This window comes from Dermacentor andersoni, chromosome 10, assembly GCF_023375885.2.
Source record: "Dermacentor andersoni chromosome 10, qqDerAnde1_hic_scaffold, whole genome shotgun sequence".
Taxonomy (NCBI): domain Eukaryota; kingdom Metazoa; phylum Arthropoda; class Arachnida; order Ixodida; family Ixodidae; genus Dermacentor; species Dermacentor andersoni.
The window spans coordinates 18,089,556-18,117,090 of NC_092823.1; the positions used below are offsets into that span (position 1 = coordinate 18,089,556).

Here is a 27,535-nt window from a genome sequence, read left to right on the forward strand (position 1 = left end):
TGTTTTTTTTCGGCGATGAAGGAACGTTAGGTCATTTTACGATTTGTAGGGGCTTCACGGGCGCCTTGCACCGGAAGATATATAAGCGATGACAGCAGCTTGAAAGGAAGAGAGGCCGGGGGAAGCAGCTACCTGTAGCCACTGGCGTAGCCAGGAAAATTTTTTGTGGGCATGGAGCCGCACTGGACCTGAGTAGGGGGGCGGGGCAGGCGGGTGTTGTCGCATGCCATTCTATGACGGGTATCCTCGGTACACAAAATTTTAGAGGGGTGCGGGGCGTTGGGGGGCGTGTTCGCAATGCTTCTCCCCCCCCCCCTCCCACCTTGCTACGCCTCGTGCTTCTAGCCAGCGTCAGCTCTGACAGCACCAGACAATGACCAGCCGTCAGCCGCACACGACAACAATGCAGGCGACTATATAGGGTGCGAAGCAAAACCAAAAAATCTTTTTGCGACCCCAAAGGGCAAAACACAAATGACAAGTGATTTCAGTATTTTTACCAGCCATAGGTCACCAGAAAACGTCGTGTCGGCAATTCGTTAATTATCTGGTCATCTTTAGTGAAAAATAAACAGCTCTGCGCAAGTTAAGCCAGGAACTGCCTCGGACTCACTTCTTTTTCTTCCAATAAGTGTGAAACATCGTTTGGCCTGTGTGCTCGATATGTTGAATTTCCGAAATACCCCCCAAAATCATATGAAGTTTGGTATTCGCACGAAATATCCACGGCATTCCATTACGAGGGGATAAGTCAAAATTGCTGAAAGAACTTCTTATACTGCGCCCTAATATTACTGGCATTAAAGGGCAAAGGCAGGTGGGTGCTCAAAGGAATGCGCGTAGGAACACTGATACAGGCGCATATATCGAGTGATAACGGCCGAATCGTGCTTAGAAATAGGCCGCTAACCAACGTAGTTCCTTCCCGAAGGGTTTTGACGAGGCTTGGCGGAGGTGTTTGGCGGCTGGCCACCCTGCCAGTGCTAGGAGCCCCCGGTGTGTAGCGCTGAGAGGTTGAAACGTGGTACTCACACCGCATGACGGCCCGCGCTTTTCGTGCTACTGCAGTGAGCGCCGGTTGATTGCTGGGGCGCGAATTTCAGCCACAATGCCTCATAGCGGCGTTAGCTTTCAACGCATATTGCAATGCATCAGTTCTCCAGCGCCCAAGGTGGCCGCAAGAAGACCGGCTGTCATATGCGCTCCGAGTACCGCGTTTCAATCGCCGAACACTCCTACGTGGAACAAAGGGACGAAATTCTTTTTAGTCTTATACCACGTCGGCGATTTACATAAAGAATGGTGCAGTAATCGATTGCCTCGCTAACACAAACACCAACAACTCAAATATAACCGCGACGACAACTAAACAGTTGTTTACGAGAACACAACAAAAGACAAAAGAGAAGAATGTGCAACCGAGCCAGATCTCAGGCGTTGTGAACAAAACCTGGTCCCATCTGATTCGGCACGGTTGGCAACCTTAGAGACAATTTCACATTGTGGTTCGTAGGGCATTCCCTCCTTTTCTGTGATAATCCATCTGAGGAGAAGGAACAGCGCTAAATGGCAGAGGCAAAAACAAGAGAGACCGCTGCTGGTAAAATGAAAGGAACTGTTCGGCGAAGCTATTAGCATCACAGCCATTGCAGTTGGAAAAATTTGGAGGACGTTTCGGAGAATTCGTTTATCTCGGCAACCACTGCAGCATATTTGGCGAGGTTTGTTGCATTTAAAAGAAAACTTAGAATCTAGTGACTGTTGGTTTCGAATATTTCATTTAGGTCGTAAATTTTTTTATTAAAAATTGGCAAATGTCGAAAATTTTAAGAAAACGAAACTATCATGTTTACAACTCTGTAACTCAGCAATTAAAGATGAAATCAGAGTTCTGTGAATTACATCTAATAGTGCATCTAAAGCGGGAAAAATCGATGTTACACATGAATCGAAAAACATTAGAAATATGAAAATACAGCTTTTGCAGAATCCTTTTACAATACGTAACAAATTCACGTAAGATATAAGATGACACATCAAATTTGTCCGCTTTCCATGCTCTAATGGGTGCCGTTTACAGAACCGCGATATCTGTTTTTGATGCAGAGTTATCACTTTTAAGCTTCGGGCTTCTATTTTTTTCAAGTTCCCAAATTTTGAAAATCTTTTAAGCAATATTCAGGCCCTAAACCGAAATTCCGTTTCAACGGAGACTAGAATTCACCTTCCCTTCTCACATGCAACAAATTTCATTAAAATCGGTCAAGGAGTTGTCTAAGACAAACGTTCTTGCGTTTTACATGTATTTGAATAGACCGCGTCGGAAATGGGCGCGTTTCACTCTTCAGAGTGGAATGCGATAGCATTCAAAGATCCCTGACTTCTCACACTTCCCAGCAACTAAAGCGTATGTAACCGTAATGTTTACGGGAAACGGTGGCCGCGAACGCTATGAACGAAGGCGGGCTATATGGTAGAAACGCGACTTCTTGCGTAGGCCACGATGCGGCGAAAGCGAGAAGCCATCTGGCGGTATTCCAAAGAACCGGGCGCGCCGCTCCGTGGCCTCCAAGATACTCGCGTGCTGGCGCGCGCAAATGGTGGACGCCGTGGCCGGTCTATGGTTGGTAGAAACGCTGAAAAAAGAGGTTTCTTTGAGTTTTTGCATACCAGAATTATGTTTTATCGTATAGTCAAATTACGATACAACGCTATCATGTCTGTAGCTTGTGTGTAAGTCGTACTTTACGATTTTATACGTATTTTAGCTTGAGAAATTAAATTATTTCAGTAACCTCCTTGCGCCACATGGGAGACCTGCGTATAGGTGGTTCGAAATGTTTCTACCGAAATGACGTCCGACACTGGACGTGTGACGCTGACGCCGGATTTTCTACAACACCGGGGCCCTTAACGCTGTCGCATTTATAAATATAAACGTTTAAGTTTGATACGTAAGCTGTTCGTTTTATTTGATTTGAAGCTGTGCTGAACGAATCTCGATTGAGACGCTGTACCGCGCTTTCCCTTTCTTTCTCAAAGTTTCGTGGAGGCCTTGAAGTTTGCCTTGGCAAAGCGGCCGGAGCTTGGAGACGATCAAAACATCAAAGACGTGAGTACATTTCAAGGAACCGGTGGCAAATGTAAATTCACGGAATTAATTGTCGTCGCTATCGACGAAACATTTAGGTGTGCGTGCGCGCGCGCACACACACACACACACGCACGCACACACACTATCTATCTATCTATCTATCTATCTATCTATCTATCTATCTATCTATCTATCTATCTATCTATCTATCTATCTATCTATCTATCTATCTATCTATCTATCTATCTATCTATCTATCTATCTATCTATCTATCTATCTATCTATCTATCTATCTAGTCTCTCAGCTCATCTCGAAAACACTATGCGGCCACTTACTATGCTTCTTCAAGGTTAGTCAACCAACTTGTCCCGACTAACTACGTTTCTGCGCGAACGAACCGACTATCCACGAACAGTATAGCGCCAAGAAGGGCTGATTTGTCTCTGTATTACAGAGGCAGACCAGCATTGTGACCGATGTAATCGGATTCGCTGCGCAAAATTACGACAGAACGAAGCCCCTGGCATCACCACAAAATTACGGCATCAAGTACGTCCCCGACGAGGACTTTGGCGGCGCGCAGCTGACTATCGTGGCGCCTACCGGCGACGCTCTGTCTGTCACGTCCGGGCTCAACGGAATGTGAGTTTCTTTACCTAACAACGCGAAAAGACACCGGAAACGGAAGGGAGATGTTTGCGACTCGTTCGCAGTCCTGAGCCACATCAGGTGAAACTTGGCGTTAACGCACGGTAATCAAAGCTATTGCTTTTGAACGTTTGATACGTGCTTGTCTATGTGTTGCATATGTCTTAGGATTGTGTGCTGATAACTAATAGCGCTGCATAAGTGTCCTGCCTTTTTGTGAATGGTTAATGAGAACTGCACGAATTCATTTGCAAAGAACGAAAGAAAGAGAAAAAAACAACAACAACATAGCGACAAACTAGCGCAACCTTGCTGAATCTCAACTCGTATTCCAGGGAAGCAAACTTTGCAGAGACAACGAGGCTACTGTGAACGGTGCGCTTATTGGTTGTAGCGCCAGGGCATTTTTGCGGTCCGTCAGTTTCGGTTACAATAAAACCGGAGCTGGTAGGACGGGAGCCTTAACTGTTTTTTTGCGTGGTTGATTGGTGCGGGTGTTTCTTTTCGTTGTCTTATGCCGCGTATAGTCGCACGAACATCTTTACTGGTAAGAAAATTGCCGGCAGAAATGCATTTACACATCACTCTTACGCGATACCAGCCGCGTCCCTTTGACCAACCACGGAGTATTGGTACGACAGATGACGTTCCGAGAGGTGGATTGCAGGACGCGTCACCACCTTGAAGTGCCCGAACCACCCAGTGAGTGTAGTGTCAGCGTTTGTGTCAGTGTCTTTTACATTGCCCCTGAATACGCAGCGTTCAATTCGTCAGGTGAATGAAGATACCTTGAAATTTCTGTGGCCTTTCCCAGCAACAAAAGAGCGAGATACGCTAGAATAATGCGAAATTCATAAAGAAACGTGTTCGGAATACTTATAATGTTACCTAGAGTACCTAAACATGTCCTCTTACACGTATGTGCTCGGCGAAGTAGCGCTAACTTTAAATCTTTACAACAATTACTTTACAAAAACTGCTGCTACAGTTCAGCTGCAGTATATAGAGTGCTCCAGCTAACGTTAGCCAACCTGTTACACCCTCCCCCCCCCCCCCCCCCGCCTACGCGCACACACACACTAAAGAAAGATTTTGAAAAAGTCGCACAGATACTCCTCTGGTAATTGTCTAAGCGTAGGCATTGCGACACTTGCTCACGTCCACGCAGCGCGATATTATTATCAATGTTACGAAACTTGATCTGGCCAGTACAAACGACAGCACTGCGGCGAGACACAAACTGGTGCGGACGGCGTCGCGAGGAGCATTTATGGCGCAAGCAGCAAAGTACTACAGGCGGTGGCGCCAAGTGCGCTGATGACGTTCCGATCGTTATAAGCCGTTATCGCTATTTAACGCCTTATCCATCCGCGTTGAACCACTATGCGCCGCGTATATCATGTATCGTGATAGCGATCTGCGATGCAGACCGAGAGTGCCGACTGCTGATAACTTCGCGCACTGTGTTCTCGGCGCTAACGTTGAAGGGAGACGCCCGTTTCTTGAAAGCGATCTGCGAAAGGGCCGGAGTTTGGCACGTGCTGAGAGCTCCGTGAGCGCTCCGTTTTCGACACTTCCTGCGTTCAAGCGAGAGCCAGCGAGACGGTGAATTCGCTCGCTGCTGAGGGCGCTATCTTGAAAGCGATCGTCTTGCGGAACGGACGGACGGACGGTTTTTCTAGTTGGGCAAGCATAGATATGCTTACGCATTTAGAACGCGGCGCAACATCGTATTTCAAGGCTTACCGTGTCCGGTCATGGTCGATCCGAATATGTCGCGAAGCTTCCGGCACAAAGCGGTGCTGAGCCATTGATCACGGACATCAGCAAGGGTGACTGTGGGAGCAGCGATTGAAGCGCGACTTTGTGAGGAGGGGTCAAGCATTCAGAAACAAAAAAGCAACATTTTTTAATAAAAAGAGACACAGTTTGATTTCATTCAACAAAACTAAAATTCACAATCAATGCCTATGCATGTATGGGGAGGAAAGAAAGGACAACTCTCTTTTACGTTATGATTAAGAATAAATGCCTGCTTTTTAGCAGCCGCCTATAAAAGGGGGGCCGCCGCTATCAAATGTAACGCAATGCAGCTATTGAAGGCGCGCGCGTAAAGTTCACTTGCTACTTCGCACCCCATTGACATGATGGGCTGCTTTGCTTGTCAACGTTTGTATGAATTCTGGTGGCGCGGTATTTGCAAGGTGTGCTTCATCGTTGGTCGACGTGCTCAGCCAGAAGTAAGTTGCAACCACCAGTACATTGTTTACTTACGCTACCCTCGTGCGACTGTGCTGGCCCATGTGCCTGGAGTCCGAAGGCGCGACCACCACTCAAAGCCCAGAGCTTTCTTCGGCCTGCAATGAAACATGTTCTATGAATGCTTGAAATGCCCATAAGACGAATTGCACGGTCATGCGAAAATACAGCTTCAAAGGCAGGCCACAAAAACAAATTTCGCGCCTTTGAGAACAAAAATGACACCACTTTTGCTTTTAACGGGAATGCCGTCGCATTCCTTTTCTTGTTCCCGCGGAAGTGTTCCCTCGTCACACAGATGGCGCCACTAGGCCCCACGAACCGCCAATGAGCCGCCATGTTTTCAACGTATAGACTTCTATGGAAGCTTCGCTACCATATGTATTTATCTCGGTTCAGTCGTCACACCTCTGACGATCGAACACCGCAAATTTTACAATTGTATCTTGCACAGGTCCTTCTAAATCTGTTTTTTTTTTCGTTGAGCAGCTCTGTTAACACTAGCTGAAACACACGGTATAACAATGACGCATTAGTAATCCTTTTTTGTAGGGGAAATCCAATGCTAAGTCTCATATATTTACATCCAATTAAGATAGTGCTTGCGTCCTCTAACACTCAAACAGTTACGTGTTGCCAGGACAAAAAAGAATTGCCGGGACTCCGTTTCCTTCATATGGTAGGCTGATACTGTCATCACGTTTCCTTATATGCTTTTTGTTAAAACAAGGAAAAAAAAAACCTTTCTTTAGTGCGCAATTCTTTGGATGGAAGGAAGCAAGGAAGAAGGCGACCGGACAGAGCGCCATTTTCACCAACCAGCCCAAGCAGCCGCCCTTTTTCATTAAACGCCTTCAGAATTCACTTCATAATATTTATCATCATCATCAGTATAATCATCATCGGCCTATTTTTCTGTCCACTGCAGGACGAAGGCCTCTCCCAGCAATCTACAATTACCCCTGTCTTGCGCTAGCCGATTCCAACCTACACCTGCACATTTCCTAATTTTTCATTCAAGTCAGTTTTATTTGGTTTGTGGGGATGCGAGACTCTCACGCATCCCCTGATATGCTGTTTTCCCGCACGGCTCGCGTGGCCTGGCGCCCGCGGCGGTCGGCGTGGTACAAGCGCGGTGCGAGAGATGGCGCCACCATCGCGGCGGGGTTACTCGGGCGCCGAGGGACAGGTGCTTGGGCTTTTTCCCGGCGGGTCGGCGAACAGCGTGAACATTCCGCGCGCGCTGCGACCATGCTTCTGCGAGACCGCCCCGCGTGGCCGCCTTCGAACGCACGACCGTTAGCGTGACCGAACACGCGAACGACCAGGCGTTGGGATCCAGCATGGGGCGAACATATTCGCTCGCAATGCGGTCGCGGTAAGTCGGACTTTTAGATTTGTCGCGCGCCCATCGGCATGTTTTGGGGATAGCAACTCGGCTAGCAGGCATTGATCTATGAAAGGTGCAATAAATGCCCTTGTGATTGTTTGCACTACTGTGTTGTCGTTCCTTTGTCCCAAGAGTACGGAGGAGGAGAACCCCAAAATCTCCCACAGGTTAGAAGCGTACATCGAATTTCCATGGACTGTTCGGAGTCGTATCCAAAGGCTATTACTGGGTCCAATACTGAAGTGGAATAAGGCAAGCGGGTATAGGTTTCATACTCGCACTGAGAGCATGATAACAATAGATGAAGCTCACAATTTTCATCTTGTATAAAAAAAAGTAATAAGGACAAACAAAAAAACATACAAGCAAACGGAACCATAAAAAAGAACGCTAAACTATTATACATTCAATACTGATACATAGTATACAAATGGTGGACGAACAAGGTAGTTTGGATTTCTTGTTGACTCATCAGGTAATAGAAGTTTTCATTCAGAGAAATAAAAAAAAAATCATACATATATCAAGCTATTATACGGGGAAAGGAGAGGCGAAGACAATGTCATGACAAGATAATTATTTATGAGAAATATTTTTTCGCTATGGATATTGAAGTTATGAACTTTTAATTTCTTCACTCCACCTAATTTTCTGCCGTCTTCGATTGCGCTTCTCTTCCCTTGGAGCCCATTCTGTAACTCTTATTGTCCATCGGTTATCTGCTCTACGCATTATGTGGTCTGCGCAGCTTCATTTTTATCTCTCAATGTCAACTAGAATATCGACTATCCCTGTTTGCTCTCTGTCACTTCCTGTCTCTTAAGTTCACGTCTAGCAATGTTCATTCCATCGCTCTTTGCGTGGTCCTTAATTTGTTCTCGATTTTCTTTGTTAACCTTCAGTAGAATGCAATGATTGTACGCTTTTCTTTTCAAACGTAGTGATAAGCTCTTAATCAGGATTTGGTAATGCCTGCCGTATATACGGAAACCAATTTTTTTCTGTAAGTTTCATTCTCAAAATCATGGTCTCGTATGAGTAACTGACCTAGATAGACAAACTTCTGCATAGACTCTAGAGATTGACTGCAGATCATGAATTCTTGTTCCATTGCCAGGCTATTCAACATTACCTTTGTTTTCTGCATAATATTATCGTAATATTATAGTGCCATTTACACATCACACGTGATAATATGCTTTCATCGCTCCGATGCTGGATTAATTTAATACATGTCTTTAAGTCAAATTCTTGCGAGTGTAAGAGAGATGGAGTCGCGAAGCGGGCTTCGTCACCGCTGGTCTCTCCGTCTAAATTAACAACACAGGTTCGGGAGTGGCTTCGAGTCCTCGTCCGGACTGCTGCTCAATAATTACATGGACGCCTTTGCCAAGCCTAGAAAGCAGTTCAACCTGGATCCATCGCCGGCTAACCAGTTGGGTCCCGGCAAGAGGCCCATGACGTCCATGGTCCCCACCATCATCACCAAGTCTGCCACGCCTTCCGAGCTGGTGGGCGCCTTCGGTGGCAGCGGAGGCCTCCCGGCCATCTCTGCAGTGGCGCAGGTAAGAAGTAGGCCTAAGTGGTTGTTTATTAAAATGAACAAAACAAACAAAGGAAAAGGATTGGAAGGACATTACTGCTGAGCGCATTGTAACTGTGTAGCGCGGTATGCTGACACATAAACGGCGGTCAGCACAGATGTAGTATGGGAAGGTAGTAAAAAGACACAGAGAGGTTATAGTGGTGAGTCTAGAGGAGAGGATAGAGTAAAAGACAGCAGGGGGCGGTGAGTAGGGGGGGGGGGCTATTATGCAAGTGTCCACCTAGTGGACATGGCCATTTTGTCTGCTGCTGGAGTTCTGGTGGGCTGTGCTGGGGCACACGTCAGAAGAAGACAGGCGCTCCCAGGCAATCAGCACTTCAGCACCAGACGAAATGAACAGGCTCACTGGGTGGACACTTACAGAATAGCCCCCCAGCTATCGAATGACATAATCAACGCACTGCCTGCAGCCACTTTGTCTCGTTATATATAGCTGCACTAAAAATATATCATAAGAAGCCGACAAACATGGACACCAAGGACCACATGGGAGAAATTACTTCTACTTAATAAGTGAATTAAAGAAACGATAAATTAATGGAAATGAAAGTGGAGGAAAAAACAACTTGCCGCAGGTGGGGAACGATCTCACGTCTTCGCGTTACGCGTGCGATGCTCTACGCTTGCGATGCTCTGGCAGCATCGCAAGTCTAATGCAAAGGCGTGGGATCGTTTCCCACCTGCGGCAAGTTGTTTTTTTCGTCCACTTTCATTTCCATGAATTGATAATTTGTTTAATTCACTTATTAAGTACACGTAATTTCCCCTATGTTGTCCTTGGTATCAATGTTTGTTGGCTTCTTATGATTATAAAAATCGGGTCCCTCGGTTAACCCCCCATCTTCTCGTTTATTGCATTAAAAATACTTACTGATGTAGAACCATGGACTTTCCTACAATACTTACAAAAGAGAACGTTGGCGCTGCAATCGTTTAATTACCACGGGAATGATGGTTGGTACACGGACTTGTCAGCTCTTCGTGCTTGTGGATTCTGACGCTGTTATGGCTTTGTTTCTTATTCTTTACCTGCCTGCAATTTCTTAAATTTCAAAGCAACCTATACTTTTGTGAATGCAGAGGACTCTGCGAAGACGCATAGTCGCAGCGGTTCAGCCTGTCGAGCTGGCCAAATCGAAACGCGCCAAACGTCTCAACGCGCTGACTTGTCGTCGAGGAATTCATGAGGGCGTTCTGTGCCGCTTTCCGATGCATGCGTCCGTGGCGTAATGGTTTCCATATTGGGCTTCCAAGTGCGAGAGGTTCCGTGTTCGAACCCTACCGTCTGACACTCGTAACAATGCTTATCCAATAATTTAAAACGCAGTACTTTGTTGAAAATGGTGAGTTTATAAAGTAACGGAGCCGTTTGAAGCCAGAAGGACTAACCTAAGCCAAATCTATCTACTAACCGTCATTTTCACGCTGGCTTAAACGCTTCGCCTGGAGCTCCCGTAGACACTGGTGCTATTGAGTTCGCTTCAGTGATTATTGCATGAAACTGCACGCACATAACATGTTTTATCTTGGTGAATTGAATGGAAACACGTGGTTGACGAACCGAAACTGCTCAGTGGGTTACGTGAGACGCCGTAGGATCGGCTCGTTGCCCACCCGCGTCTCTCTTAACGAGCGCGCAAAGCACAGCATACGGTTTTTTTTGGCGCTTCGTTCCCATCGGAAATGCAGCAGCCGAGGTTGAGAATCGAACCCGGAACCTCGTACTCACCAGCCACTATGCAATAACCATTGGACCACCGCGGCGTCTGCTAAGGTCTTGAGCCGACTCTTGGGAAAACTTTCAAAGAACATCGAGTATAAATAGTAAAGAAAAAGACTACGAGCTACTCATGGCGTGACGACCACTGAGCAGTTTCCTGCTCTTAAACACAGTTCTGTTACAGCGTCCTGCATTTTTACCATGTCTGCCCAGTTGCTCCGCAAGGCAATGGAGCCATGGTCCTGTGCTGTGGTGGCGCAGGACCCTGGAACACACGTTTTGTATTTGTTGTTGGTGAAGCATGGACAATTTTCGCCCGGCAATGCTGCCGCTCTTCCGCATGACATGCGATGAAAGAAAGTTCGCGCGACCATAACCGAATCCCAATGGTCTGTAACCTGCTACTGGGAAACTGGCGCCCTCGAAGTGATCCCCAGATTTTGCGTCACTGGGCAGGCATTGAAAAAAGCCAGAAGTAAATCACTATTTCAGATATGTTATTTCGGAAACTCGCCTTCTAACTCCGGAAAAGCTCCGCGCGCCAATTTTCAGGAGATCACCGCCTGACGCGCCACGAGTAGGCTGCAAAACAAAACTCTGCTTCGATATTTACGGCCTGCTATACAAAGAAAGTGTTCGTAATGACCAATGCAGATGATAAATAAGGCAAGAAAGAAATGCTTACCGAAAATTATTATGTGAAAGAATGAAAGGTGCGCGAACCAAGCAGAAAACAGCGCTAAGCAACAGGACGAAGAGAGGGACACAGACCACGGCACTGACTAACAACTAAGTGTCTTTATTCTTTCGGTCAGCATATATATACTCCACCACTATCTCAAAGCGCAAGAACGACAAATTCAGCATGCGCAGGGGCAATAAATCGCAATCAATGAGATAGGAAGGCTATCTCCTTCGGAAGGAGAGAAATGGAGGGGAGGCTTACACATGCTTCGCCGCTATTATGAATGTGAAAGGCATCGGAAAAATCTCATTGATTGCAGTTTATTCCCCCGCGCATGCTGAGTTTCTCTTGCCCTCATGCTTTGAGATAGCGGTAGAGTACACGTATGCTGACTGAAAGAATAAGGACACTTGGTTGTTGCTCAATGCTGTGGTCTGTGTCCCTCTCTCCGTGCAGTTGTTTAGCGCTGTTTTCTGCTCGTAATCATGAACCAACCAGCCCAAATTCGTACTTCTTTGCAGTGCTTGAAACTTGTAAGTGAAACAAAAATTTTTTGATTTTTTAATGGTCGCTTCAAGAAAGATTACGAAGGTGGTTGGTTGCATAGTTCAAATCACAGATAGTAAAAAAAAATTGTGCAGGAACCATTGACGATAATTGTCAATGTGAGCGAAAAACACGAAGGAAAGAATGAACGAACGAACGAGTGACAACCCGCCCACTCCTCTCCGCCCCACCACGAGAGAGCTGCCCAAGAGCTTACGTGAAACTGTTCTTCCTTTGCCCACCCTACGAAAGACAAGGAAATACCGCGTGCCGACATCAAATCAGCAAAATCACGTGCGTCCTTTTAACTAATTCGATCTCCATACGTCCGACAAGCTTGGCCACGGCCAAACCGAACGCGCCGTGTCACCGTCGGACTTGCATCTATAAGTGTCGGGTTCTGTTGGGAGACATCGGTTTAGGAACTAACTTTTGGCAGGACTGATACGCACTTTCAAGGCAAGTTGAAAGCTGAGTTATTGCAGTTTGCAAAGCACTAGGAATATCCCATAAAAAAAATGCTTCCTCACTTTCTTTAGAACTTTTATAACCTTTCTGTCAACTTTAGTAACATCTTATAGACCTTTACTATTGAGTAACGTTTGTCAAAAGAAAGTTGGTAACTTTATTTCTAACTTCAGTATGTTAAAAAAGAGTCACTAGAACGTTAAGACACACTATTTTAACTTTTTAGAAACACCATTTAATAGGAATTTAATACAAATAATTATGCTTTTTAAGGTGCGCAACACAAGTTACAGAACATGCATGAACATTATTTGATAAGCTTATAATTATTCAGTGAACATGGGTTGTGCAAGAGAGTCTTGTTTCATGCACAGGTGTAAATTTGCTTCATTTTCAATCAGCTTTCTAATAACACTGGTTATTAGAAAATTTGTAAAAATGAATTATTGAGAAATGAACCGGTGACTTATGAATGAATTATGAATGAATATGCAAAGACTGACTGCCTTTAAAGATTTTTTTTGCACAGTAACTGTTTTCCTAATTTTAATCAACTTCCTAGTAAGACACGATAGTAGAATGTTCATAAAAAATTGCTTCTAATACCGGGCGCTAAGAGGAAACATGGTCTCACCAATTCAAGATGAGGGCACATATTCTCGAAAACACGACACCTAGCGCCATAGGAAGCGTGTATATGAGCGGTGATCATGAATTTGTTCTCAGTAGGTGTCAAAGAAGCCCGTAGGCCATCCACCATTGCAAGCAGACGAGCTGCACGGACGGCGCGCTGATTGGCTCGTGTTCGCCAACTAAAGCTCGCTCATGGTTCGGCTTAAGTTCCTGTATATGCTTTATAAATAAGGAAGCCTGCCTAGAGACTGTAAACCCAACAATTGGGACTTAAATGCCTGCCCTCCTCCCAGCTACGGTTTCCTTTGAGTGACAAATTCTGATATCGAAGGCCGTGCTTCTGCAAACTGCATGTGCCTGAAGCGGTTGCGAATCTTGAAGGCAACATCCGCTTCGTTTCTTTTTTATATACACTTCCTTAAACTTCGTATGACAAAGTACAAAGCATATATTTTTACAAAGTGCACACTTTTTGGACCCCACAAATTTGTTAAAGGGTCCCTACCGATTGTTATTATGAAAAAACACGCAATTTTCTCATTTAACATACATTTTTCTAAACACCGCAGAGTGGCGCTACTGCAGTATTTGTTTGGCGTACCAGGTTGGTTGTATTAAGGCTCCTTGCAGTAAGGTGGTAGTTGAATTATAATGTAGAAGTGCCTAGACAAAATGTGCTACTTGTTGTGTGCATTAACCACCGCAAACCCTCCGGACTCGTGTAACGCCATTAGTTCGTAGAGTATTTCGTGCGATCCACCAGTGTCGACAGTGAGTGTCCTACTACAGCGCCTGTCCGAGCTGCCTTTGTTTTGCCAAGCTGTCTGCCCGCGCTCTCGTGAACAGTCTGGTGCTGGGCCTTCGAATTGTAGTGTATGGAAGACTCTTGAAGGTTTTGCTTTTGTGGGAGCTGGAGTTCATCGGAAGTTCTACAGTGCTTGCGCCAGAAAAACGTCGGTGCCTCGCTTCCTGTGAGAAGAAGGATCGTTTGCTAAGTCTTGAAATGTAAGCAAGTTTGGCGCTTGCGAACATTCTTGAAGCTTACGATTTACGTAATGAGAGTTGTGCAACTAGCTAGAGCAGAGCGCTTTCTGATCGTAGGTTGGCCATGTTGCTGTGCACATTCAGCAAGCAATTTCATGAAAGCTTCCTATGATGTTACAGCGTACTTGTATTCTGCTGTGAAATATATGCTACCCGCCTTGATTGCTATGTCTGAATGGGCACACAATTACTAAACCACTGAAAGTTGCTGTTCGTTCGGTAGTTTCCTGGCAAGAAGTTATTCGTTATATAGGCTTTCCCGCAAGCACAGTACATTTGTAATGTACACGCCGATGTATCATGGGCTTTGCGCGTTGACACACGATTGCTATGTTTGACGCTCAAGCAGATAGAAGCTTGAATGACGATTTTTGTATGTATACAGTTCGCTTTGGAGGTCCGCGTCTCGAGAACCTGTGTGTATTGTTTATGTTCTTGAGTGTCTTCGCGTATTTGTCTTCCATGTTGCAGAGCGGATATAGGCCGTTATTACGATAACGAGGTTTATTTTTAATCGAGATAGTTCAATCAGACGCCGACCTTTAAGAAGGACATAGACCAACCAAATTTTAAGAACGGGATGCCAGCTCTGTGCTTTCACAAAGGTGCGTACAAAACTGGCGCTACCTTTCGAGTTGTAGGATGCATTTGTGTAATATGCAATCATTTTACTGTATTGCCATTTTCAGGATTACTAGTGGCTGATCACGAATTTTATGTTTTTGTGGAGTGCCCTTAGTTTAATGAATTTACTTAACGTAGCCTCCTCAGAGTTAAATATATTTGGGTGCTTGAGTAATTATGCCTGATATACTCCATATAGACTCTATATTAATCTAGCCTAATTGCCTTTTTAAGAACCACGAATTGAAGTTTAGTGCTGTGAATAATGTGCTCTAGAGCGTCTAGAAACATGTATTCTACCACCTAAAGACATAGTTTAGGCAAAAGGACCTTAAGCAATGCTTTCGCACAAAAATTCTATCATCTAGAGTTTCACGGAAGCCTGTGTGGTCGGTATGAAACATGACAAAGAAAGAGGCAAACCAACCAAATACAACATTAAAAGCAATACATTTCGGCTTTCATATGGAAGCCTTGTTCACAATGGGGCAGAAGAAGTAGAAGTGTATATTTAATACATTTTAGCATAAGACGGGGCTGGGCTCTTTGGTTTCAGATGAGAGCGCGTGTCCCGTTCATTGTATCTCTAGGTAATCCGGGTATAGGCATGGCCTCCAATTTCTTTCCTGGCCGAATGTTGTCACTATTGTGTTTAGTCATTGTTGCATGCTCTGCCAAAGCATTTGATGCCACTTTTTTCTTATCCACATCGTTCTGATGTTGGCGTAGCCATTGTTTAAAGTTGCCCATCGCCCTAATGTAGATAGCATTCCTATACACATGTTATTTTTCAAAGGTCAGAATCCGTGTCAGTAAAATTTTGGATACGGTTTGTTACTGGGATTGCTGTCTCGTTGGTTTAGCATGGCTTGTCACTGGGATTGCTCTCTTGTTTGTTTAGCTTCTTGTCGGGCTCTTATGGATTTGATTTTGTGCACAATTAGATGTTACACGCACACACACCTTGCATATACATGAAAAAAATGTTTGCAACAGAGTTAACATACATGCATGGGTACATGTATGTGTCAACAAAATACTCGAGCCTCATTTCTGCCTACAGAAAAAGAAGTTCTGTCTCCTCGAGGGCATGGCTGCTTGCAATAATGAACCTCCAAGCGAAGGCTTTCTCTAATCCCTATTTTTGATATCTAAATGCTTATGTGGCATGTACAAACTGCTTGCATCAATTTCTCATTGGGATGAGCTGTCTAAAATTTAATTTTCAGCAATAATTGCAATAATTACCTCATTTCACCTGTCTTCTAATGACTCTAAAATTCTATGCTTCTACCTTGACAAACCTTTGTGAAATTAGTTTGATGAGGCCCAACATACAGGGCTTTCTAAATTGAAGTTATCAGTACCTATTAATGACTGTGCTATGAAAATGCTGCTTTATTCACTTTGTCAGACAAAATCTTGACACCCAAGTGCAGTCAGTAAATTGAAAACCGCATGTCTGCAAGGGGAAGTCAGACAATTGTATTCGAAGACAATTGCATCTTGTTTGACAGTTCTCGAGCCCTTGTGCGTCACTAATCGAGCACAGCTTGACCCTTCGCCCAATACTCAATGAAGCTTGAAGCTTTCAATGTCTGCTAATCGCTAGAACAGCACCAGATCTCACTCTGGGTCAAGGGGTGGCACGCATTTGCTTAGATCTAGGCAGATGCATATCTTTCTTTTGTACTGAAGTTCTCAATCCTTTCTAGTCTTAAGTGAAAGTACACAGTTCACAGCACAATGCATGCATGGTATAGATAAGGCTGCTTTGTTCTTTAAACAGAATTAACAAGGAGCAGCTACTTCCGTTTTTGCAAACCTTGCCCTATTTCCTAACCAGTCATTGATCAAAAGTGTATAAAATGAATCTGTGCTTGTTCTATGGTTTCACAGGTAAAATATAAAAAAAATTAATTATGGGGTTTTACACGCCGAAAGCGCTTTCTGATTATGAGGCACGCCGTAGTGGAGGACTCCGTAAATTTCGACCACATGGGGTTCTTTAACGTGCACCTAAATCTAAGCACACGGGTGTTTGCGCATTTCGCCCCCATCGAAGTGCGGCCACCGTGGCCGGGATTTCATCCCGCGACCTTGTGCTCAGCAGCCTAACACTAGTTTTACAGGTAGACATTGGTGACGATGAATATGTTGAAAAGAGCCTGCTGAAGAGGCTTCGCCTGGATGCTAACAACTCAGGCTTTCAGTTGGGGGGGGGGGGGGGGGGGGGGGCTCCTTAAAGTTCCTTTTACAAAAGAAGAGGTTGAAGGGAAGTCCTTCTTTGGGCGGCCGTCAAATGCCTTTCACAGAAGGATCCGTTGGATTCGAAGAAGGTCAATGCCATACTCGGTACGTGTGTGACAAATAAGCATATTAATATTCTTTGTGCAGTTTTCAACAAAACTCCTTTCATGGCGATTTCAGTGCTATCTTAGGGTAGTGCTTTCTTCCCTGCTAAAATAGTCATTAACCTGATTATAATAGCGTATTATAATGCAAGCTTTGCCACTATAACTAGAACATTGTCATTACTGTTGGCATATGTATTTTTGTGATAGAGGCCCTGTTCATATGAATGCACTGATGATATATCCTGTCTTGTGGAAAGCTAACATGTTTAATAAGAAGCTCACTTTGACAATGTCTGCCTGCACAGCAACGGCATCTTATAATCTTGCTGTAGAACGTCCACAATGCCTGTTCAACTGCTTACGTGTTGCTTGTATCATTTCTTGGTTCTTAAGTGCCACACCTAAGTCAACTCGTCTATGTACCTGTGCCCAAGCAAAGCTGCCGCACAGTCTCGACTGGCACCTTGCCTTTCTTAAGATACGTCACACATGAAACTTCCATGTACTGGTCACGATACGAATATCGAAGTTCATTAAACTGAAGTTCATTTACAGCTTTTGTTTTAGATGACAATTGGTATGATAGAGGTTGTGTGTCGTGATCTGTTGGTGTTACGCGTATCCATCACGCTCCCAGCTCTAATGCACTAATTCAGCCATTTCATGCATTTTAGGACTTTGCACAAAACAGGTGGAGATGTTTAGAGCTCACAGGCTTGAAAACTTGTGTATTGTGCACTTCCTTTTTCAGAAACAGATGCATGGTGTGTTGCAATGTCACAGTAGTAAAACCAATATATTGCCTTTTTTCTTCTCTTTTCTAGACTATGCAACGCAACATTTCAGCGTACTTCCAGGGCAACTGAAGAACTCGTCCTCATTACTACCCTGGGGATATTAGGTGTATGTGCTCAAGCACACATGTAAACCTTTCTTCTGTTCCATGCCACACCTAGCCACCTGGAAACCACTATTCGCCACAGACAGATAGTTGACAGGATGTTACTAGCAAGTTGTTAGGATGTATAAAGATGGTTAATATATAGTCGCTTCACAGTTTTTAGGAAGTACATACAAATTTTATTCAGAGATAATAAAAGGTTATTTTTGCAATATATAATTGCAAACGTAATTATCTCTGAATAACATTTTCTATACTTCCTAGAAAGTGTGAAGCGACCACCTATTAACCACCTTTATACATTCTAACAACTTCCTAATAATATCCTGTCAACTACCTGCCTGTTTCGAATAGTAGACAGGATGTTACTAGCAAGTTAGGATGTATAAAGGTGGTTATTAAATAGTCGCTTCACAGTTGACACATTACACCAACATAATATAATAAGCAGTCGGTAAGAATTCTATCGACATATTATATCTATATTTTCAATTCAATATCGGTGGCCAATAGTCGGTAGGAGGTTACTAGGAAGTTGTTACGGTGTCTACACACGGTTTATTGAATGGCGATAGGTTCTAGTAACATTTGTCTAAAGAAAGTTTATTCAATGTTACTAAATATTTTTGTAAGGGATGCCAGTTGAATTGTAGTTTCTTCGCAAATATCAGTTGACTGCGCGAAATCACCTCCAAACGGCATTAAAAAAAATAGATTTCCATACTTTGAACATCATACGCAATTGAGTCTGTTCCCATCGGTTATTATTAAAAGATGGCTGTTCATCTTGTTACGTCTCTTAGGCGGGCAAAATGTCCTCACTAGAACACAGAATATTCGAAGCGCGTAGTCTCAACCAAACAAGTCTTGTACTCGCGAAGAAGTTAATTTTTGCGATAGAACTTTTCCTAGCAAGTGACGGTAGCCAATCGTTGTCAGGCATATATTTAAGCGAAGGCAGCCGGCCAATACCGAACGTCAGTTGCCATCGAAAAGCTTTGCATAAATAGCGCTAGGTCCTTTGGCTAGTATCCCGAGGCTGCTGCTTACAGTCCTATACCCTGCACGGCATGCACTCGGGCTATTGCCAAGTTATACTTCACGTTTTGGTCAACCGAACATTTCATCGCTTCTTCTCTTAGTAAGCGTCACCCGCCGTGGTTGCTCAGCGGCTATGGTGCTGGGCTGCTGAGCACGAGCTCGCGGGATCGGATCCCGGCCACGGCGGCCGCATTTCGATGGGGGCCAAATGCGAAAACACCCGTGTGCTTAGATTTAGGTGCACGTTAAAGAACCCCAGGTGGTCGAGATTTCCGGAGTCCTCCACTATGGCGTGCCTCATAATCAGAAAGTGGTTTTGGCACGTAAAACCCCATAATTTCATTTTTTTAGTAATCGTCTTTACGGGGTACTGAGTATGCTCGAAACGTTTGTTAATTGCAGCTTATCACCTGCGTTCGCAACTACACGTTGCCTCGCTGCGTGTGGAAGGATGCGCGTGTGCAGCCCACCTTTCGTTCTACTACGCCCAACTCGGTGTTTGCGGAGCGCAAGACCCCGTTCTTCGACCCGGTACGTATAAGCTATCGCTATGACGGGCGTGGCAAGTGTGTCATGCGTGTACCGTATTCACGGGCGCGCTTTTGTAAGCTTCACCGCAATACAAACGTGCTTGAGGCAGAGCATTTCGTACAAATTGTCTTGCGCTGAAGCACAGTGACACTACCTAATTGATGGAAAGCAGCGCGCACCGAGAACAAAATGATCTTAGGGTGATAATGAAACACATACGAGAAAGAAACACTAGACACGCAGAGCCGCCAGTGTGTCTGTGTTTCTCTCTTGTGTCTGTACCTTTTGAGCGCCCTAAAGCCATGTTGTCCAAATCGCACCGCCTTGCCCAGGAAGGAAGTTTTACCGAGAGCAGAGCGTCGCGGCGAAGTATCCGAATAGACGCAGAGCAAATCGATATGCACTAAGGTACCTTGTGTATTGCGCTCCGACATAATCATAGCGACAAGGGTGAACGTGGAACATACAATTATTGCGTTCATTAATTAAACATATTCAGGTACTGCCTATTTGTTCGGGCACGACTGAGCTGAAGAAGAAGAGGCTGCGCACGGTTGCACCGCACATGGGATCCGCCTTTACATCGCTAAACCCTACATAATTGACGTCAGCGCCGCCACAACCAGCCTCAATCGACTCCTTACGTCGAGCGGGACACGTGTACACCCAAAGCTATACTGTGAGTCGTTTGCTCCACGAATTACCGGACTCTGAACTTCGCAAGAGGCGCCCGCCCAGCTAAGCCTAACGAGGGGTAGGGTCTAGCCGAAGACCTTGACCCCGTTCGGCGCACCAATGGCCACCAATGATGGCACCGAGATGAATCTCGAGCACGCACAAATCCCACTTCCTGATGAACCTGCCGGCGGAGACTGGCTCTCTGTTAAGTAGGGTCGGAAGAAAACATCGACTCCCACCAATCCACCCCTCCAACCCCGACACCCATCGGTTCCCCGACAACCCCGACTCCCACCGCTGCCCCGAAATGACCTCAAGGTAATCATCCGTCCCCGAGAAGGACTTAACCTTGCCACCTGGACCACGCCACAGGTTGCTGAAGGAATCAAGCTGGCATGTCAGCACCCTACTACTGAGCATGCACGGACCCTTACTGTAAGAATTGACCCAGAACAAAACATCGCTATTGCTAGCACACCAAACGAAGAGCTAGCTATGAGCAGCCGTCACATCGCTACAATTCACCTGGGCGGTCGAGAATTTGCAGTCACGGCATACGTGGCGGCACCCGACAGCTCCGTCAAAGGGGTCATTCACGGCATTCCCGCAGGAACTCCCACAGAAGTCCTCCTTAACGGGCTCTATGCACCTGGCTGAGACACCTTACATGCCCGTATGCTCGGACAAACCGCTGCGGCAGTGATCACATTCACTGGCAAGGCTGTACCCTTCTACGTGCGATACTACAGTGGTGTACGATGCAAACCATACTGACCAACCACGAATTTCTGCCGCATCTGCCACCAAGTCGGCCACCGTACCGGTGTATTCCCAACTCCAGAAGCAAACGTATGCCCCCAGTGTGGTAGACGGAACCCCACTCAGGACCACTCCTATCACCCCCGGTGCGCTTTATGCCAGGGGCCTCATCCTACGGCTCCAAGGAGTGCCCTGATCGACTGAAGAAGCCATCCTCAGCATCCCAAAGGGCCAGCCTCCTGGAATACTCACGGTCGAAGTCTCGGTCACGTACAGACCAGCAACGGAAGCCTTCCCGCTCCAGGTCTCGCTCCTGCTCGCAGAACCAACAAGGAGCGACCCGGAACCTCAGCGGACCTGCTGTACCGGGATCACAAGCGGTGAGCTGGTCAGCACGGCTTTTCCCCTCTGACGCAATCCACCAAGACAACACCCTCTCATCACGTCTACACACAGCACCCACCCACACAATTCTTCACCCATACACAATACCAATGTTCAACTGCAAATTCTAACTGAACTAAAGGCCATCAGAGAAGAAAACAAACGCCTTGATGAAGAAAACAACAAACTTCGCTCGCAGATTGCAGAACTATACGCCACTCGCACTGCCACTCAGCATTCCGCACCAATAACCGCGCCCTCAATGCCATCATCTTCGAAGCATTCTGAACCCATGATTCTCGCGGAATCATCAAAACCGACGGAAATCGCACAAGTCGAGGAGAAAGTTGATGCACTGCAACGGCAGCTCCTAGGAATGCAACAAAGCATCCAGCAACTGACAAGTGTTATTGAAGAAACACGGCTCGCGAAAGATCAGCGACGCAAGAAAGTTAGAACACAAGTACAACAGGAAGTAGAGCAGGGACACCCTGCCGATCCACCCGTCAGCCAGGACGAATAGCAAAAGCAACCACAGGAACGAAAACACACTCATAATCGGGCAATGGAATTCCCGCAGCTACAAACGCAAGCAAGGATCACTGAGACAGTACATAAGTAACGCCAAAACGACACCAAGCGTAATCGCACTGCAAGAAACAGGCACACACCGAACTCAAACTGGCTACAACACACATACCACCACGCCTGAAAGCCGCGTGGCCACACTTACAGTTAAAACGCTCACAACCACACAACAAACAATAGACAGCAGTGACGTCGATCATAACCAAATTGAGATCCTGCCGCTCCAACGAGGCCGAAAGAGCCTTTTCATACCGAATATATGCTGCCCACCAAAGCAGAAGCAGGCCAAGTTCGACTACTTGATCACTAAAGTGATTGGCGTAGCCAAAAATAATAGTCTGCTGATTGTAGGCAACTTCAGCGTGGCTCACCAGGCATGGGGCTACACGGCAGCCACATCAAAAGGCACTGCATTCCAGTACACGATACAGCAGCACCGTCTCACCATCCTCACAGACCCCGCATACCCCACACGTATAGGAAACACGGTCTCCCGAGATACATGCCCTGACCTCACCCTCACTAAAGGGATACAACAAGCTGCCTGGCACAACACGGAGGAAATTCTGGGCAGTGACCACTGCATACTTGCCACCACATAGAACGTTACGCATGCACGCCAGCCGATAAAAAAGACAACACTCACAGATTGGACAGCTTATCGCAAAGAGCGAGCGGATGACTCATCAACGGGTATTACAGATCTCGAGCAGTGGGTACGACAGCTCCAACAAGACGCAGCCAGACATTCAAAACAGATCACACTCAAGACAGACATACCGGCCGTAGACCCGCACCTTCTTCGCCTCTGGGAAGCACGTCGAGGCCTTGTTAGGAAATGGAAGCGCCAAAAACATAATCGTAAATTGAAACTACGTATAGCGAAACTCCCGGCAATCGCGGAATTTTATGCTGGGGAGCTCACCCGTCACAACTGGCGACAACTATGCAACAAGTTGCAGGGTAATCTTAGCACGGCCAAAACATGGTCGCTGCTACGCCATCTTCCTGACCCCACACAAAGCAAGGAAATTAGCCAGCAAACAATCCAACGTATCCTCCACAACCATCCGGGTTCTGATGACGAAATTTTGGAGGAGTTGCGGGCGCGGTACATAGGCGATTTCGAACCCGCAAAAGGACAACCTCCAACCTACAGCGGGAGCGACAATTACGACCTCAGCAAGCCGATCACTATCACTGAGGTGCAACAAGCACTCCTTGCACTCACGCGAAACACCACCCCAGGCAAGGACAAAATAAATAACAAGCTCATGCGCAATCTGGATGATGGCACCAGTCAATCTCTTACCTTTTTAATCATCACTGGGAAGCGGGTATGCTACCAGCAGACTGGAAGCGCGCGGACATCATACTCATTCCGAAGCCAGGCAAGCTCTCCAGCTTAGAAAATGTGAGACCAATATCACTGACTTCATGCCTAATCAAGCTTCTGGAACATGTCATTCTGAACCAGCTTCAACCTTACCTAGAATCCAGCGACCTCTTTCCTGAAACAATGTTCGGATTCCGGCCCCATCTTTCTACCCACGACATCCTTCTTCAGCTGAAGGAACAAGTCCTTGAACACATCTCACCGCACAACACCGGAGCGATTTTAGCACTCGTTCTCAAAGGTGCTTTCGACAGTGTGGCTCACCATACCATCCTTAGAAACATAAGCCTCACGAACTGTGGTAGTAATACTTACAATTATACACGCGCCTTTCTTAGCAACCGCACGGCCACAATAGGCATTGGCTCACTCAGAACCCCGATATTACCTACCCGCAACAAAGGAACCCCACAAGTTGCTGTTCTATCACCCACCCTTTCCAATATTACTACGATGAAATTACCTGACAAACTCGACGCAATACCAGGAATCAGACATGCAATATACGCCGACCATCACCGGTTACGAAGGAGAGAAACAAGACGCCCTTCAACAAGCGACCGACGTCGCGACCGACGAACAAGCAATCCACCTGGCCCCCAGCTTCCGGGAGCACATCAAGGTAGCCCCTATCCTCAGAAGCATGCACCCGGAATATCATGCCAATCGTCGCCAAGCTCGCGCAAAACTCTACAGTCAAAATCTGGCAGTCTCCCCACCACACTATACATAGATTCCGCGCAGTGCCCCCAAAAAACAGCCATGACGGCCAGCGTTGTCGACTATAACCTACAAGAGGTGGTCTCGATGACGGTCCTCACTGCCAGTGCCTCGTAGCGGAGGAGACAGCCATCGCCTTGGCCATCATCTCCAGCTTGACCAACGAGTACGTCACAATTATTACTGACTCCCAGGCAGCTTGCCGTAGCTACGCGAGAGGCAGAATACCTTCACTCGCCCACCAACTCCTCAAACAAGCCTCCCAAATCCCGGACGTTTAAATAGTGTGGACTCCAGGACACGAGTCCCTCCATGGAAATCAGCGTGCGCATGCTGTAGCCCGAGCTCATGCCTCCCGGGGGCCACAAGAGACGGATACGGCCGCATCCATGGAGCCTGTACCTTTATAATACAACGCCATACTGCAACGCCACAGATTTAACAGACGACAATACCCACCTCCACACAAGACCTTTTCACGTGAAGACGCCGTAACATGGCGACAACTACAAACCAACACATACCCACATTTAAGCAGACTATACGCAATACACCCTACACTATATTCATACAAATGTCCCCTTTGTAATGATTACTCCTCCCTATATCATACCACATGGGCGTGCCCCAACGTGAAGGCGGCCCCGCAAATACCCAACCCCATACCCGAGCAGTGGGAGGCCGTGCTGACTAGTTCGGACCCTCGTAACCAGCAGCAACTGGTGCGGCGGGCCCGAGAGACAGCAAGAGCCGCAGGAGCCCTGGACTAAGGGCGCCTCCCGCACAAGCAGAGACACCTGCTTGTCCTTTTTTTTAAATAAATGTTTCTCCTCCTCCTCCTCGGGCACGATTCACCAAAGCTAGCGGGCCAGTTCAGCTCCGCATCTACTTACAAACATTTTAGCGCCACATTTCCCCTAGCAGGTGTGCTTTGGAAACACTGGGGTACATACTATCCTTATCATTCTGGTTGATGCACCGCTGCTTGTGTAAGGTCCCTGGGTAAGACTCAAGGTATCGCCATTCTCCCTTTCGCACTCCCTTCCTCCAGTAATCGTCCCCATACATGGAGCGCGTCTAGCGCCCCCTCAAAAGGTTTCAGACCTCTTTGCGCGCGTGCAAAAAACAAGTAGCTCCTAGGTTGTGTCACACTAATTTATTATCAACACTCGTTTTGAACCACTTTCTCAAGCGGTAAAGCTTGTTCGAGCATATGTGGGGGTAAATTATGCTAGGTGATAGAGCTTTGAAATCTTTTCTGGGCCATGTGACTGCACTGAGCCAATCACGCACGTTCAGTGGCGGGTGAGCTCAAGGTTGAGGATGATGGCCGCTAGATGAAAGAATGGTGCTACCTAGACGCCTTTTCGCTACGGGCTTTGGACCCGCGTGTACACCAGCGCCACATACATCAATCTAACATTACTATGTACCCATGCCACTTGAGCACGAAACGCCCTGTCGCAGGTATCCCTTCTTCGCAAGCTGGGTAACAGCGTTACACAGAAGACCATCATGTCTGCAGCCACGGGCATCATCGTCACAAAGAGCGGCTCTTTTCTGGCACCCAGTGACATGAGACATGTTGATGGCAGCCGCTCGGGAGCGTGACCAAAATTAAATCACTCCAACGACGACGGAAGAAAAAGAAGGAAAAAAAATGTCGTTTTCTTTCGTCTCGAAATATCTTACTTCCGAGCCATTCATTAAGACGAAGAACCTACGTCTCAATCATTACGCACCCTAATGAGGCAGAGAAGAGGCGCATGTGAAATTCTACTTCTCCATCGAAAGCTTAGTGCCAGTTGCTGCTACCCTATGCAAGGTAATTTCTAATTCACAGTTCGCGATGCTTCGAAATCAAACGCTTCATCTACGACTGTATCCAGTTAATACATGGCAGATTTGGCGCAGTGCTCGGTACTCACTACTTGCTGTAGTTCTGGAAATCTGAAACATTGTCAATGTCACGAGTAAGCTCCTTCTCGAATTATTGACCCGAACTCCCAGGCGGGAAAATTTGAGAGTGTTACGGTAATGAGTTCAATCCGACAAAGGGATACGCGGGCGAATGACAGCGTCGTCAAGAATGCTTAACCGTGTAGTTTACCCACGAAAGCTCGAGGAATAATTTGCTGACAATCAATACGTGCCTAGCACGATTGTCCAGAAAATGTGCAGTGCATACTGCGCACCATATACGACTTTAGGAAGCAAGTCTAATTCCATGCGTAGCGGCTCTGCCGGGCCTGAAGGACAGAGACAGAGGTGCATCCTTTAATGGGCGTTAGAGATGTTTGCATGGCCATACACTCCTATGCCACGCTACTCCAGTTGGCGTGGGTGAGGCATGAAATGGCTGACGCATTTATATTGCACATGCACAAAACATACACCAGCAACAAACACAAGGAAATGCTGTCAAAACTCACTAGGGTGTCTGGTTCAGGCCAGGGTATACCCGATGAAGATTGTGAGCACTCTCCTAGCGCGTAATGCACTAGGAACAGTTAAAAGCTATCGATTGTCGCCGTAGATTTACTTACTAAGTCGTCAGCTGTTTTTTACAGAACTGAAGCATCAAGCTTACCACCGCAAATCAACAATACAAACAAAAACGCGCAATCGCAATCGCAAGCGAATAAACTTCATGTATTGAACACAGCTGTGAAATTTAACTTAATTTTGTAAGTGGGACTTTAGTAAGACATGCATAAGGGTTGTAGCGATTCCACGTAAACCGGGAACAATTATGTCGCATGTGTCCGCCTCAGATACTGTAGTAACTTTTTCTTGAAATACAAAAGTGCGATATTAGTTCTTCAGGGCATAGGTGCGAATTTGTAAAGTTCGCTCTTTGGGTAACTTGTGGCTCAAAATCTAAATTGTGCTTCCTACAGTCACCTTAACTTGAAACAAATTTCGTTCAAATCCCTCCAACGGTTGTGTAAGCATTTCTGCGTTTCTCATGTATTCGAACGGGAAACTAAATTTAGACTCGATGTAATACCGCCTCATTAGCTCTATTAGTTTGCGTTTTGAATTGTAGCTTAGCTATTCGTATTTTTAAGTTATCCCTTGGAAGTCTTGCGCCTGCTTCCTCACCAATACGTCGAAAGGGTGCGATCCACTGTACCACACTCTGCCGTTGCTTTTCCCTATTCTTTTTCTTAATTAATTTTGCTACTTCTCTTATTTTTCACGGCAGGCTGACTTCTGCATTACGCATCGTTCTTTTTTTATTTGAGAAAAGTTTTCATTAGCACATTGTTTTGTTCCCATAATACCACCCGATTCTCGACCTATCCGTCAGGGTTCGTGCCTCTTTTGAAGATGGCGCGCACGGGCACATGTTCACCTCTCATTGCTTTTCCCCCGATTTCCTTTTCCCGCGCAGGGTAGCCAACTAGAAGCTCTCTGGGTTAGCAACACTGCTTGCTTTCGCTCTTCCTTCAATGTGC

At 46.1% G+C, this 27,535-nt stretch overlaps 1 protein-coding gene across 1 annotated transcript; it reads left to right on the top strand.

Moving 5' to 3' along the window:
• The first annotated feature begins 8,726 nt into the window (after positions 1 to 8,726).
• On the top strand, positions 8,727 to 25,686 carry LOC129381951 (uncharacterized). The gene is made up of 3 exons (XM_055065248.1): positions 8,727 to 8,958; positions 19,421 to 19,549; positions 25,542 to 25,686. Exons 1-3 carry the CDS (start codon positions 8,770 to 8,772, stop codon positions 25,683 to 25,685), a joined length of 462 nt encoding a protein of 153 aa, XP_054921223.1. The 5' UTR covers positions 8,727 to 8,769; the 3' UTR covers position 25,686.
• Positions 25,687 to 27,535: the final 1,849 nt, after the last annotated feature.